At 37.9% G+C, this 14727-nt stretch overlaps 1 protein-coding gene and 1 long non-coding RNA gene across 10 annotated transcripts in view; one reads left to right on the forward strand and one right to left on the reverse strand.

The window, feature by feature from the left end:
- The window catches only part of LOC118012472, a 157667-nt gene that overhangs the window by 142534 nt on the left and 406 nt on the right, over positions 1-14727 (forward strand). Inside the window, exons 4-6 of the long non-coding RNA XR_004679717.1 lie at positions 2196-2417; positions 9991-10113; positions 14046-14722. This is a non-coding gene — a long non-coding RNA (uncharacterized LOC118012472). The remainder of the gene's footprint in view (positions 1-2195; positions 2418-9990; positions 10114-14045; positions 14723-14727) is intronic.
- Positions 1-14727, reverse strand: part of LOC118012471 — a 275259-nt gene that overhangs the window by 84931 nt on the left and 175601 nt on the right. For 5 of the 9 annotated variants that reach the window (XR_004679715.1, XM_035008086.1, XM_035008085.1 and 2 more), the window contains one exon: positions 6808-6904. Coding sequence is in view for 7 of the 9 variants with exons in the window: in XM_035008086.1 (XP_034863977.1) it covers positions 6808-6904 (97 nt within the window). In the remaining 2 variants the exon portion in view is untranslated. Of the gene's footprint in view, positions 1-2410; positions 2836-6234; positions 6905-13931; positions 14119-14727 lie in introns of those variants that run through there. The other 4 variants (XR_004679716.1, XM_035008090.1, XM_035008089.1 and 1 more) reach the window with 3 other exon arrangements.

Below are 14727 nucleotides of genomic sequence, written 5' to 3' on the forward strand. Positions count from 1 at the left end.
CTCTTTTGACAAGTCTGCTCTTCGTGGCACATGTACTTTTCTTTAGACTTTTCCAAAGGTAAATTTCATTTCCTGTGGCTATTGCTCATATGTGGTAATTCTTGACTGCCTTTACTTGCCTTGTTACAGTTCATTGCAAACAGGTCCACGTGGATCCCGCAGGGCTGACTGAACTCTCTGGGTGTTGTGTTTGCAGCTTCAAGTTGAGCTGCACCATTATCTGCCTTATTCTAGAGCAGTGCTTCTATTAATACAGCCTGAGGGCCCATCAGCCTTTTTGGCAGCCACATTTCTGTTGACTCCTACTGAGCTCATTGTCAACTAAATGTCTCAGTCTCTTTCACAACTGTCTTCGCTAAATCATATCACCCTCAGTCCTACCTTTGTGCATTTTGTTTCTGAATCCAAGTTTCAGGCCTTAACAATTATCCCTAATGAATATAATCATACTGGAGTCACCCCATTGTTCCAGACTTTTAGCATTTTTCAATATCTGTTAGCATCTGCGTGTGGGGGTGGGGGGGTTGCAGAGCATTGTGGAGAGAGATTCTGAATCTACATGTGTTATAGTCACTCTCCCTCATGACTTAAAAGTTTTTGTTTTTGCAAAGCAGTCACATAATTTTAACTTATGTTTAATTTACTGATAAATTTATTTTTTTTTAAAGATTTTATTGATTTATTTGAGAGAGAGAGAATGAGAGACAGAGAGCACGAGCGGGAAGAGGGTCAGAGGGAGAAGCAGACCCCCCGCTGAGCAGGGAGCCCGATGCGGGACTCGATCCCGGGACTCCAGGATCATGACCTGAGCCGAAGGCAGTCGCTCAACCAACTGAGCCACCCAGGCGCCCCCAAGATTTTATTTATTTATTTGAGAGAGAGAGTGAGAGAGAGAAAGAGCACAAGAGGGGGGAGCGGGAGAGGGAGAAGCAGATTCCCTGCTGAGCAGGTAGCCCGACGCGGGACTCGATCCCGGGACTCCAGGATCATGACCTGAGCCGAAGGCAGTCGCTCAACCAACTGAGCCACCCAGGCGCCCTTACTGATAAATTTCTTAACTGAGTAGGACTTGGGGCTGACCACCAAAAACTTCTGTTCAGGACGAAGACAATGGCCCTGAGGCAGGTAGAGCTTTTTGGCTATAACCTGCTATGCCTCTCAAGGTCCTGCACTGGCTATGCTCTCAACTATTATGTGGATCCTGCTGGCTTCATATATGGGTTTCGAACAATTGTAGAGAATTTAAGAGTTGAAGCTCAGGTGAGCTCAGGTCAGCAAAAAGGAGCGGCTTCAATCAATCAAACTGTTGCTGGTTGTTCACTCGAATTGAATTGTCCACACATACTAAATCCTGAGAAAAATAAAAAGCTACCAAACCATGGGAGCATAAGAGAGGATTAACACTGTATAATAATTTTGTCACCAAAAGAATCACTACCCGTTTAAAATTATGTAAATATTACGACTGAATGCACTGCAAAATTTTTATGTGAGGTCAGAGATGAAAAATATATTTGAAGAGAAACACAATTTTCTGTCTCTCCTATCCCTCGGCCTTATTCTCTCCTTTGTCTCTTTTTCTCAATTCTTAGACAAATACTAAGTGATCTAAAAAGGAAAAAAAAAAAAAAAGAAAAAAAAAAGCAAGAATGTTCCATGCCAGATAGTTTTTAATCTTCTTCCTCTAACAGTTTCCAAGAAACTAAAAAGGGAAAAGTGGAGAGAGGAGGAAGATAATCAGGGTTGATTGTGAATCTGGGAAAAGTCTCAACTATGTATTGAGATTCACAAAAATGAAATATGAAAGATCACAAGAGAGGAAATGAATAACCATTTTGCCCGTTCCAGTGTTCTGCTCCCCATTCTTCCAGCTGCGGCCGACGCTTCAGCTTCACCCTTCAGATTGGAGTTGGAGGCACATGCACACATCTCAGCTGCTGTGCTCTCTGGTACTGTAGTTTGCCTTTCTTTAGAATGCCCTAAAGATAGCATTCTTAGTAAACATACTGTCAGCCAGAGAGAATTGCATCGGGGGATGTAACCGTCCTCTCTGGTGGGAAAGGCTTTTCCACCTGCAGGGTGTAAACTATTGGAAATATAAAGGTTTTTTTTTTTTTTTTTTTTTTTTTTGGTGGCATCAGCAACCAAAAAAAGTTCCTGATTCAGCTCTCTAAATACTTTTCTCATCTCTGCAGAGGACTCGATGTAATGGACCTACGAGAGTTATCTTCATATACATCCTCTGTGCATGGCACAGTGTACGGCCCACACCAGGCATTCAACCAATATTTGTTGACTGAACAGATGAACGTTTACCTGAGCCACCTAGGATGAGTTGGGTCTTTTGGCATCAGTAAGAATGAGCAGACACCTGATGTTCAAACATGTGTGTCGAATTGAGCGGTGGGCACTGCCAGGTAAGGAATTCGGTCAGCTTTTGCAGTTGTTTTGCTGGTGGTGATTTCACCATGTTTTCCAGACATTTGGTTGCATTGCTCAGGATGATATAATAGAACATTTCATATCGGAGTACCCAGAAATCCAACCTTCCCTGGAGAGAGCTTCTCATTCAGTTGACTTGATAAGGGACCTAGCAGCTTGCGTTTTTGATAAGTTCCCAGGTTATGCTGATGCTGTTGATTGAAAACCGCTGCAATAATCCAACCCCTAAAGGACAATGAGGAAACCCTGGGGGAGAGTGTGGATAGAGAAACATACCAGTACGGTTGCTCAAGCAGCACCCACATCCTCCTTCCAGCTGAGGCATTTTTCTGTTTTCTCACGCGGCATCTCCAAGTAAAGGCAAGCAGAAGGAAGAACAAGGGCTGGGGAGGCCTTCGTGATGTACAAGCAGCACCAGCAAATGAAGACAGAACGTATGTGAAATTTGTGGGTGAAATAATAAGTTTTTACCCGTTCTGAAGTTCTCCAGGGGGAAGAGAGAGGTTCTGTGATCTCCCTTGCTAGCTTCCTCCACATCTAAAAACATTATTCAGAACATTCCTGCTACAAAGTTAAGCCCATTTCCATTGCTAATGAGGCATTCTATATTATACTACTCAGGAGCTGATGTTGGAAAATAAGTGTGTCTATGAAGTAACTGCATTTAAGAAAAAAATAAAATTGAAATAAAAATAATTAAATGCAGCCAGCTGCTTTAAGCAACCATTTCATCACATGGTAAGAAAAGTATTCAAAACCCATCCCAAATCTGTTCCCCTCCGTTACTTCTTGCCTTACTGCCTCACTACAATGAGCAATATCAGTTACGGAATCCAGTGTCTCCTTGCATTTTCTCATTCTAGGGCCAGTTCTGTGTCCTTTCGATGAACTGAACCATCTTCATTTATTGCTTTGTTCTCATCTCACTTTGCTTGATTCATACTAAAGTATAAAAAAGAGCAAACAAAGCCTATACTTACTCACCAAAAAAGGTAAATTTCTCTTCTCAATATTCTTTTTTTTTTTTTTAAGATTTTATTTATTTATTTGAGAGAGAGAGTGAGAGAGAGAAAGAGCACAAGAGGGGGGGCAGGAGAGGGAGAAGCAGACTCCCCGCCGAGCAGGGAGCCCGATGCGGGACTCGATCCCGGGACCCCAGGATCACGACCTGAGCCGAAGGCAGTCGCTCAACCAACTGAGCCACCCAGGCACCCTCTTCTCAATATTCTTGATGAAGACAACGTTGGAAAGGGAATTAAGTGGGCCAAGTGCAGATTCTCAGTTAGGATGAGAAGAATTGTACTGATCCCACAGAACTAAAGACATCATCTTCCTCAACCTTTGAAATCATTTTTACATGACCTAAACTTCTCACAGACATACTTACTTGTTCTTGAAAAGAGGAGGTGAATTGGCATAAAATAAACACATAGATACAAATTGTATACAATAAACATATATATACAATAAAACCATTTATGTTTATGAGGAGAAAGCTTGGCTGCACTTGTCTAGACAACCAGACAACCTTATGTTGCCTATACTGGGAAATAAACCTATTCGAGGATACACAAATTTATGAATGAGGAAGACTCATGATTTATTTCGGTTAATGCCCTGATTTTGTTGGTTTGCTTTTAGTTTACCTCCCTTTTGCCTGCATTTTGGTAGATGATTCTAACAGATAAACAGTTGTCCTTACACATTATAAGCTGTGCAAACTTGAAATATTAAATAACAAAACAACATCCTAAACCCCAAACACTGATCTTCTTACATAATATGCAAGAATATATCCAGTTGTACAGAATATATTCCCTGTAACTTTTAGCATGTAAGGAAGCTCATGCTGGGATAAATCACAGAAAAAGGGGTTTAGTAAAATATACACACACATACATGTTTATAGCTAAAAAAACAACAAATGCTAATAATAAATATTTTCCCCTGTCATATCACCTTATTGATATAAGGTGACCTTATATATCTGTCATATCTATACCTTATATATCATATCATATGATATATATATCATTAAGGTGACCTTATATCACCTTATATATTGATATAAGGTGATATCAATAACTTATTGATAATTGCCATATTTGGGGCATTTTTCTGAAGTTACCAGAAAATTGAACTTTGCGGTGTGTTATTATTATTATTCCATATATACCTGATTATATGTGCTAGATATATTCTTAAGAAGGTGCGTGGGAATAATAAGAATTTTGGAAGTAGAAATTTAATTTAACTATCTATCCTGTGCCAGTGTTTTTTAAACTGTCCTTAAACAGGAGAAAACAACAACAACAAACCAGTTTATGCAGCGCACACACACTCACAAACACACATAGCTAACACAAAATGTTACACGATAATTTATGTTAAATGAGATGCATTCTGACATTTTCTATTCTATCCCGTTTTATTCTTTAAAAATTGTTGGTCATGCCCCACTAACTTAATTTCAGCATACACTAAATTTCACAAAAATCTCATCAGTTGCAAAACACTGATGTTTTTAGGAAATTCTATAATGATGATCAAATAATCCGTTAGTATATTGATTAACTTCTTCTGATTTTTCCTTGGACCAATTTAAGGTTTTGATATAATGGGTCTTTTAAATATATGCTCACTTCTGCTTGACTAGTGCCTATCTGAAGGTAACTACAAAATATGTATTGTACATATGAAGACAGTGCAGTATTTGATGATGTTATGGTTGCTTAAGATGCAATATTTAATGAATGCTTTGCAGTTGCTATCCCAATCTGGTGAACAGAGTGTGCAGCCTTCTGTCTCCAAGCCTAGTACCTTTGTGTTTCAATTCCCTTGGGCTTCTCTATACTTGACTTTCTATACATTAGATCACTCCTAAGAGAAGTCTAAAAAAGCATCTCTAGCAATCTTTAATTCATATGATTAAAAATTCAAAAGAAGCCCTTGTACCAGCTGTTAAACTATGTTCGTAAACTGTAATTCAGAGTTCAGGCCGCAGCAAATTGAAGGTTAGGTTAACAGGATTATTCAGTGGAAGTGCATTAAACTGCAGCAACTAGAACAGTAGGTGGACTGTTTTATACATGCTCATTTGCAGAAGATAAACGAAGGATGAGCAAACTTATCTCATTGGAAATCTTTTTTTTTTTGCCTCTTTTCTGCAGTATGGTGTAAAGAGGAAAGCAAATGAAACTAACCATCATGTTTATTTACTACATATGCAGATAAAAAGAAGAAAAGGCACATCCATTGTTACACTGCATCTTATTTGAAAATGACCAAATGGGTTTCTCTTTTCAGAGTTTAACTTTCTCAAATAAGTCTGAAGTTTCAGAAGAAAATATGTTTTTGCTGCCCCAGACTAAAATGTGTTAACATGCAAATTTCGGAAACACCAAAAATGAAAATAAGTCTTTAGTTAGAATATTGATGCCCTTATACTTCTGTGACAGAGGAGTAAAAAGTTTTCTTTACAGCATCAATCCCCTACTTTCAAAAACTAAGCAAAGCTAAATCATAAGATAGAATACTTGAGAATTCAAAATTGGTAGTCCTAAAGCTGGTTCTGGGGCAGGCACTCTCTAGCAGCACGTCCTTAAGGGAGCCACTTAAACTCTCTCGGCCTCACTTTTCTCACTTCTAAAATGAGAGAAATGGACAATATGACTTTCTTCTGTGGACAAGAGATCCTTTCGTTTGTAAGCTTTTTTGCTTCTAAGTTTATGCGTAAAGTGATTGTGGGCTGGATCTCTTCGTTGTTGGCTGATGAATGATCAGGAACAAAAGAGATGAGAAACACAAAATCTCTTTTGTCTTAAATGAACTTGAAATTTTTTCCTCCTCAAGAATTACTTACTGCATTGGAAAAGGAAAAGAAGACTTCTCCAGATGAGAGTGAAGAAAATGACACAAATTAGTAATCTGGGTTTAGAAGATGTAAAATAAAATCAGTGAAGACAAATTTAAACAGATGCTTCTGCCTCACTATGTAGTAAACATAAATTAAGAAAAGAGTGAATGGAACTTTTAAAATCATGAACATTAGCTTCAACAGAATGAGAAAAGTATCACCCAAAAAAAAAAAAAAAAACAAAAACAAAAAAACCAGTATTTTGCTTAAAAACAGGATACGAGATGTAAGAAAAGAATGTTCTTGTGAAAACTCAGACCAAAGTTTGGAAAAAAAAATCAAAAAAGTATCGAAACTAAAAATATTTCAAAGATCGCTTTTAGTCAGTAAACATCATGAGATGCTACTTTAAATAGGTTTTTGAAAAAAACAGTGTCGTACCATGTAGCTGTACACTACAGTTATGACAGTTCAAACCTCTTTAGAATAATTAGTAAAGTATAACTTACTAGTTGGCTTTTTCTACAGGGATGCTTAATCTCAGCATCTTTTTTATCTGAAATGAAGTCTTCTCTACATCGATGGAGCTATTCAATGCACAGTGGCCTGAAAGCAAGATAAGTATTAAAAATAAAACAGGGGTGCCTGGGTGGCTCAGTCGTTAAGCGTCTGCCTTCAGCTCAGGTCATGATCCCAGGGTCCTGGGATCAAGCCCCCGCATCGGGCTCCCTGCTCAGTGGGGAGCCTGCTTCTCCCTTACCCTCTACCCCTCCCTCCCAGCTCGTGCTCTCTCTTTCCCTGAGAAATAAATAAAGTCTTTTAAAAAAATAAAAATATGATAAATTTCCTTGGATGAAAACATACATTTATAAAAAATCATCTATCCTTCACCTGTTGGATTCAGAGACATGTGTGCATTTTTTTTACTTTTCTCATATCTACACAATAGAGATTCATGTATCAAATCAAGGTGGCCAATGAAAAATAAGAGCTAAGGAGTCAGAAAAAAACTAGCTTGCGACTCCAGGCCACCCCAATTACCATGCGAATCTTGGCAAACTGCTAAATTTCCCTGATCTCTAGTTTTCAAGTCATTAAAGAAGACAGCCATTCACATGGCTATTGTGAATTTTAATGAATACATATAATTCTCACCATATTGGAGTTACTCATTATTAGTTTTTTTTTCCTAATATGTATCTAGCAGTAATAATTTTTTTCAGAAAGAAATCTCCCACAGTATAGAATAAATAACAGTTCTTTACTTCATATCATATTCTAGTTTCCAATGGAGAGAAACTGTAAAAAATACAGAAGTTATATTCAAGATCTTTTAAATGATCAGGAATATTGTGAACTGTGGATTGAAGGGACTGTTTCTGTTAATGGAGGAAAAGCACACTTCAGAAGAAAGACAGAGCATCACTTCTGTTGTTCTTGAACAGCTACATGTGTGGGAGCACTCCTTCAGCAAACATCTGAACAGAATGCACAATGGCAACAGGCCTCCTGGTGCTGTATCTTACTTGCCAGGGGAAGGGATAAATATTAAATAAAACTACTAAATAATACACTGAGTTATAAGGCAGCAAGGGATATGGAAAAATAGGTAGAGCAGACTCATTCTGAAAAAGATGTGAGCATATGTGAAGGGGTGCAGATGACAGCATTAAATAGGGTGGTCAGTACAGACCTCAGAGAGAAAGGTGAATTTTAAACAAAAGCTTAAAGAAGGTAAGGATATTATCCAGGAGATGAACTGTGGGTGTGATGTTGACAGAGGAGATAGGTAAACCAAGGGCCCAAGATGAGAATGTGAAGCTGTATCTGTTGAACAAGGAACCCAGTATGACTGGAATGACATAATCAAGAGGGAAATAAAGAAGTGAGGTAAAAAATAACAGAGATGAGATCATGGAGGGCCTTCTGGAATATGTAGTGACGTGGGCTTTTAGTCTGGATGAAATGAGGGCTTTCAGTGTCTTCTGAGGAACACACTATGCTTTACTCAAACAGGATTAAACTTGCTGCTATTTGTTCTCAGCAGAAAGTAGTGAGACATGTTTAGAGAGACTATTGCAATCATCTAGGAGGGATACCAGCATGGCATTAGTAGAGAAGGTAGGAAGAGGTCATAGGCTGGATATATTTTCAAATCTGAGACAACAGATTTGATAATGAAGTAGGTGTATGCTTTGAGAGAGAGAATAATGAAAGAGGACACCATGGCTGGGGTCTGAATGATTAGTAGGATGGTATGTCCATTACCAGAGCTGTGAAAGGTTATAGGGGAAAGAAGCAAACTCCAGGAGGAAACATAAAGAATTGGGTTTGTGCATGTTAACCGTGAGATGCCCATTAGATATCCCAGTGGCTATGCAGAAATGCACAAGGAAGTTCAGGGAGGAGGGCTTATCTGGAAACCTACATTTAGCGTTCTTCGACTTAAACTTGGAGTTCACCAGTGAACTGATAGTATAAAAGCCATGAAGAATAGATAAGATCACCTAAAGGAATGAGGGTAGATAGAAAGGGGAGTCCAAGGACTGAAGCATGGGACCATCCAGCATTTAGAGATAAATACGTGAGCTCTGTGTCTCAAGCCGTAGGTACTCAAACATTCCAGACACACCGGGTCCATTTAGAACACTGTGCTTTGACTTACATTCACCCCTTCAATCTGACTCATAAAATCATCTCTCAGAAACCCTTTTGTCCTCCAGGACCCACCTATATATCTCAAAAGACATTTCTCTAATTGTGCTCATCCTCTGTGATTGCAGAACACTTGTCATATTTTGCCCTGCATTACAGTGTGTACACCTGCCCCCTTTAGCCGATTGGGAGCAACCCTAACATTCCCATTACCACCGTTTATGAAAATGACATCAGTGAGTGTTTCGTATGTGCCAGCAATGCTCTTAAGCTCATTTTAAACATAATCTCCTTAAATTCCTCAACTTATCTACTCTTACTTTACAGAAGACAAAATTGAGACTCAAAAACTAAGATAAATTGCTCAAGGACTCCTAGCTAGAAAGCAGCAAAGCAGAATTTCAGTATCAAGTCTCAACTACTCTAAAGACTTTGACCACTGCCTGGCCCACCTTCATGTTATTCATTTTATAATTTTCTGGACTTGGTAAATATTTTATAAAAGTCGCTGGATAAATAGACGAATGAGTTCTTGAATTAATGGCTCTGCTTTCCTTTTGGCAGCCATAATAAAACCTTGACTAACAGAAATTAATTTTGTACATCTTTCTATTAAATTAGGATTTTTAATTTTCTTGTTATAGTCTACTTTTAATAAAACATGGCCAATCACAAAACATTTTGCTTTAGTTTTTCAATCAGAATAAATTCCTGAAACATTTCCTTGAGGTGAGTGCAAAATTATCTCTGTTCCCCATACCTCGGACTACATCTTGGGTAATATTCTTTCTTGAGACATTATGATTGACATTATGACCACAGGATCCCATAATCTCAAACTTTCAAGGAAAGATATCTATCATATTTCCCAGGCAATTCACCTGGGAACACTTTTTAAAATATTTTAGAGTTATTTTTGGCAACATGAATCAAAGTCTTTTTTAATTAAATCTTAAGCTAATTAGAAACCCAAATCATAGAATGTCTTCTTTGCCAAATGTAACAAGATGTGAACGGTATCCCATCTTCATCCGCAGACTTTGCAGTGCGATCTGGCTGAATTCTCTTTGCACCCATTTGCATCTGTGTGCTTGAGGGCTTTATTCCTGGATCTAAGAAGGCTATTCTGTGCACTCGTGGCAGTCCAGAAATATTAGGAGGTAACACACCACCCCACTGCCTCCATTCCACCCCTCCAGCCCCATGTCTATCCAATAACTCTTGCGTGCGGTGCCTCTAAGGAGGTGGTATATAAATACCTCAGCTCTCTCACTCTAGGATAGGATTATTCTGAGGTCTGTGTCTCCCACTATATTCTAGAAGGTCCTCTGCAGGGTCAAGTGCCAGCCACACACTGAGGTAGCTGGCTAATAAAGCACTCCTTGGTGCTTGACTTCACTTCCCTCAATCTCTTTCCTGCCACCTTCAAAATAAACTGCTTGCCCTCACATCCTTATCTCAGGGTTGGCTTCTGGGGAAACCCAAAATATGACATAAGAATTCTGATTATCTGATTTTTTACTGATAGAGCCTCCTGGACCGAGAGAAGGAAAGCAACAGCATACATTTTTCCTTCTTTGGTGCTCTTGTTTTCAGCCCCAAATGTGCCATATTTAACTGCCCTTATACATGATTTTAATAGAGAAATTGAGGGAGTTAATCAATATCTCATGTAAATCCGTTATTGTAGAATACTGATGCAACATGTGACTATTTAATAGGTTGCCTATGCTAGCCATTGATTCATATGAACAAGAAGCCATTTGCGTACATGGGGCTGAATCTCACAGAAATAGCACTGTGTCCACATCTATGAAGAACAAGACAGCAATGAGGACATTTCAGACTCTAGGGAGTGATAAAAGTATGACACTATATAAGCTATCCAAATCTGTAAAGCCATGTGTTAATGTTCACTTTCTAGATGATAAACTATTAGACAAATATAGGAGAGTGTTATTAATCAATGTTGATTGACACATACATACTATCGTAAGAAATAACCTAAAATCAATTTCTTTCCAAAGTTTTAAAAAATTGTTTTCCTCATCATATACTAATTTCTGGATCACCAAATTTTATCAGGGCTGCTTGTATCTACGAAACTACACCAACATTTAATTTACCTCAAAGCTGACTTATAAAAAGACTTATCTTCTGGGGCACCTGGGTGGCTCAGTCATTAAGTGTCTGCCTTCGGCTCAGGTCATGATTCCAGAGTCCTGGGATCGAGCCCCACATCGGAATCCCTGCTCGGCAGGAAGCCTGCTACTCCCACTCCCCCTGCTTGTGTTCCTGCTCTCGCTATCTCTCTCTGTCAAATAAATAAATAAGATCTTAAAAAAAAAAAAAAAGACTATCTTCTGCTTTATTTTCAACTAAATATTTATATTTTACTTAAAAAGTCAATGAAATGCCTAGTGAAATCTTTAGTGTGACTGATAAGTCTTTGATGTAACAGGTCTTAAAATAATTTTCCTCTTAGGGGTCCTTTCTAAAGCCGAGATTAAATTCAAAGTGGGTGTTTTTTTTTTTTTTCAACAGCAGAGAATGTGAAATGTGTCCTTCACATGTGTACTAGAAACATCCTTTGATTTTAAATAAATTATCAGAGAAAACTTGTAGCTCTAAAATTTAGCACTTTCTGGAAAACCAAATCCTTTTCTGTATGATGCAATTTAGTTTCAAAATTTATTTTAAGGACTAGAAATTCTCCACCGCTAATTGGTGCATCTGACATAATGTATGTTTTTAGATATAGGGTAAACAATTTACTTTAGTATCAAGGAGACATCAGTTAAGATTTTATTAGAATTCTAAAAATGAATAATAAGCCCAGCCCCATGCTTGTTATAATAGCTAAAATAAACTTGCAGCTTACACTATGGTGATTTAGCTAAGCTCCTCTTTCATTCCATCAAACTGCATGGGGCAACAGCTGGGCTTTTTTTCGACACCCTTGGTATGTTTACTGCAGCCCAGTAACTGTGTAACTTTGTCCCAGGGCTGGACTGTTGCTAGGGCTTGGACCACACCTTCCTCCTGCTTACCTAAAGCCCATTGGTCATGGTTTCATAATCAGGCAGTTTGCACGGTGTCAACATAGGGGCATTGGCAAAAATATACTCTGTGTTTCTACAGGTGTTACATTTTTTGCTCCCCTAGTGACTAGTAATCATTCAATTGGACTAAAATGATATATTTTAAAAAACAATGTCCTGGCATTGCTGAGAACATGCATATAAGGCCATGAAGGTCTACATAGCAAGATTGCACAATAACCCATTAAAATAAACATTTGCAAGCACAGATAGCTGGACTGAAATCCTGCTCTGATACAAATAACATCTGGACAACTTTTGTTTGCATCTTCCAGCATAAAACACCCTTGAGAAAAAATAGAAGGCAAGCTAAAAGACAAAGGACCACTAAAGGTTTTATTATGCTATGGGTGTGGTGCCATAAATTTGAGGGGTTTCGGGCCAGAGTTGCCAAACCTGAATTTAAACAGCATGTTGTTTTTAAAAGTTGTAACACTGGTGAGGAACAATTCAGTTTTCTTACATAATTAATCCAGTGTGAAATAGAGTGACTGGAAAACATCCAGTGGTTTAAAAATAACTCAATTATTTATAAGTTCCACAGTGCTATAGGATTCCACACCAAGGAAAGGAAAGGCAGCTTGGTACCAAGTGCGTCTTTCTTATTCAGCAAGCACTTTAGGAGATCGACATAAACAATCCAGCCTTAAAAGACGACGCCGAGAGGCAAAGAAACTGAGGTTTCCTTGGACTGTGGATCAGGATGATGGGCAGGAAAATGTTTCTTTCTCTGATATGTATATATTGTTAATATATATTAGTATGATTTACTAATACCAAAAGTACTGAGCCCTGTGAATGAAGTGGGGTTAGACGGGTGCAGGGACAGAGGAAGAGGAGAGGGGATCTGGAAAAGAAAGAAAAATGAGCATCTTTTATAAGATTTGCAGCATAGGCTATGAATCATATAAAACAGTGAATGGACTTTAATTTCTAATGTTGTTCTTTGATGTGAAGCAAAAATAATTACAAGCTGAAAGATACTACCAAGTATGATATTCAATATAAAGATAAAGAAATTAGCCATAAATAAATCCTTATATAAAATCTCGCTCTGAGGGCGGGCTAGCAGCTAGCAGCTATATATTTGTGTCAGCTACAGCTGGCCGCTAAACAAAGGGAATGAAAGTTTGCTTAAGTAATATTAAAATCTTGCAAAATATTTCACAGTTGTCTCATGCATTTTTTTTCTCTTTTCTCTACATAAAGGGGGCATGTGAAAGATGGTAAGAGTCTCAAAGGGCCAGGCCCAGAGTTAGAAAGATTAAACTCAAAGATGTGTCTTTAAAGTGTCAGGTGAACTTTACTAAATAAATTCGATTGAGCTTAATTTCATTGTTTCTTCAAGCTAGAGTACAGAGTTAAGAAAAAAAAAATATGAAAGCAGGCTTTCATTTTTTCAGCCACTTTGTAAGCTTTCACTATGGATCTTGTGTGTTTCAGACAGTATGTATTTATTTGTTCTTTTAGCCTTAGAAACAAACAAAATATAAAACATAATTAAATCATTTATTTACTAGGCTGAACAAACAAAATTTTGATATAGTAATACTCATGACAAGGAAAGTAGATGTCATTTATTTAAATAAGGCGTTGAGAACAGAAATTATTTTTTTAAAAAAATCATATATTGTTTATTCATGGATATTACCTGATAAATTTCAGTAATTCTACTATAAGAGTATTTTTTTTTTTTCTTGAGAAGCTATAAGTGATAGTGGAAATATTGAAGGAAAGTAGTAAAGGGATTACAAGTCCAGGTGGTTGCAGTTATATCTAACTGCTGGTAAGTGTAGTTTGTTTTTGTGTGTGTGTGTGTTTGTTTGTTTTTTTTTACTTGTAATCATTGCACTAATAATTAGGAGATTACTACTAGAACAACTTTACAAAGTTTTTTATTAAGGGTCAATCCAATAGGCTCATGACTACCCCACTCCCTGACATGAAATTTCCATTGCTTTGACACTTTTTTTTCTTTTTTCTGTTTATAGTATCGAGTCAGTGGTTAGCTGAACATCGGCAATCTCCGCTTCTGTGTTTTTTACTTCACTCCCTCTATCCAACCTGGAAAGACAAGCACATCAAGGTTTCTAGGCTGTCACTGACTACTCAATGCAACAAAATTCTTCTGAAATGAATTAGAACAATTCCTATTGATGAGCTCAGTGCATTGTTTGCATATGAAAAGAGAATGCTGAATACTGTCTGCTCTGAGTGGTATCTCCATGTGTGAAGGGAACTATTCATTAGCTTATTTCATTTACTCATTTACTTAAGGCCTACCTTGCAACAGTTCTGTTAGATACGACGATAGAGATACAGTATGTTGTTCCTGGAGGTGATAGTCAATGCTATGTATTAAATCTTAATATAAAAGTGTATGACTAGGAGAAGATTTGACTCTTCCTAAGAGAGTTGAGAACGGCTTCAAGGAAGTTAAGACATTTGATTTGATGTGGATCATGAAGGAGGAACAAGAGTACAGTTGGCAAGTAAGAGATAAAAATGTTTGGGTAGAAAAAAGATCATAAGAGGGAAGAGGCATAAACCTGCATGTTTCAGGAAAGGTCACTCTTTGGTGCAACTGAAGAATAAGGTGCAAGGAGGGATGGGGTATCAGATGCCCCCGGAGAGGGAAGTCAGAATCAGATTATGAAAGGGGCCACAGGTAGA

Source organism: Mirounga leonina, unplaced genomic scaffold (assembly GCF_011800145.1).
Source record: "Mirounga leonina isolate KUSES-001 unplaced genomic scaffold, KU_Mleo_1.0 Mir_151, whole genome shotgun sequence".
Taxonomy (NCBI): Eukaryota; Metazoa; Chordata; class Mammalia; order Carnivora; family Phocidae; genus Mirounga; species Mirounga leonina.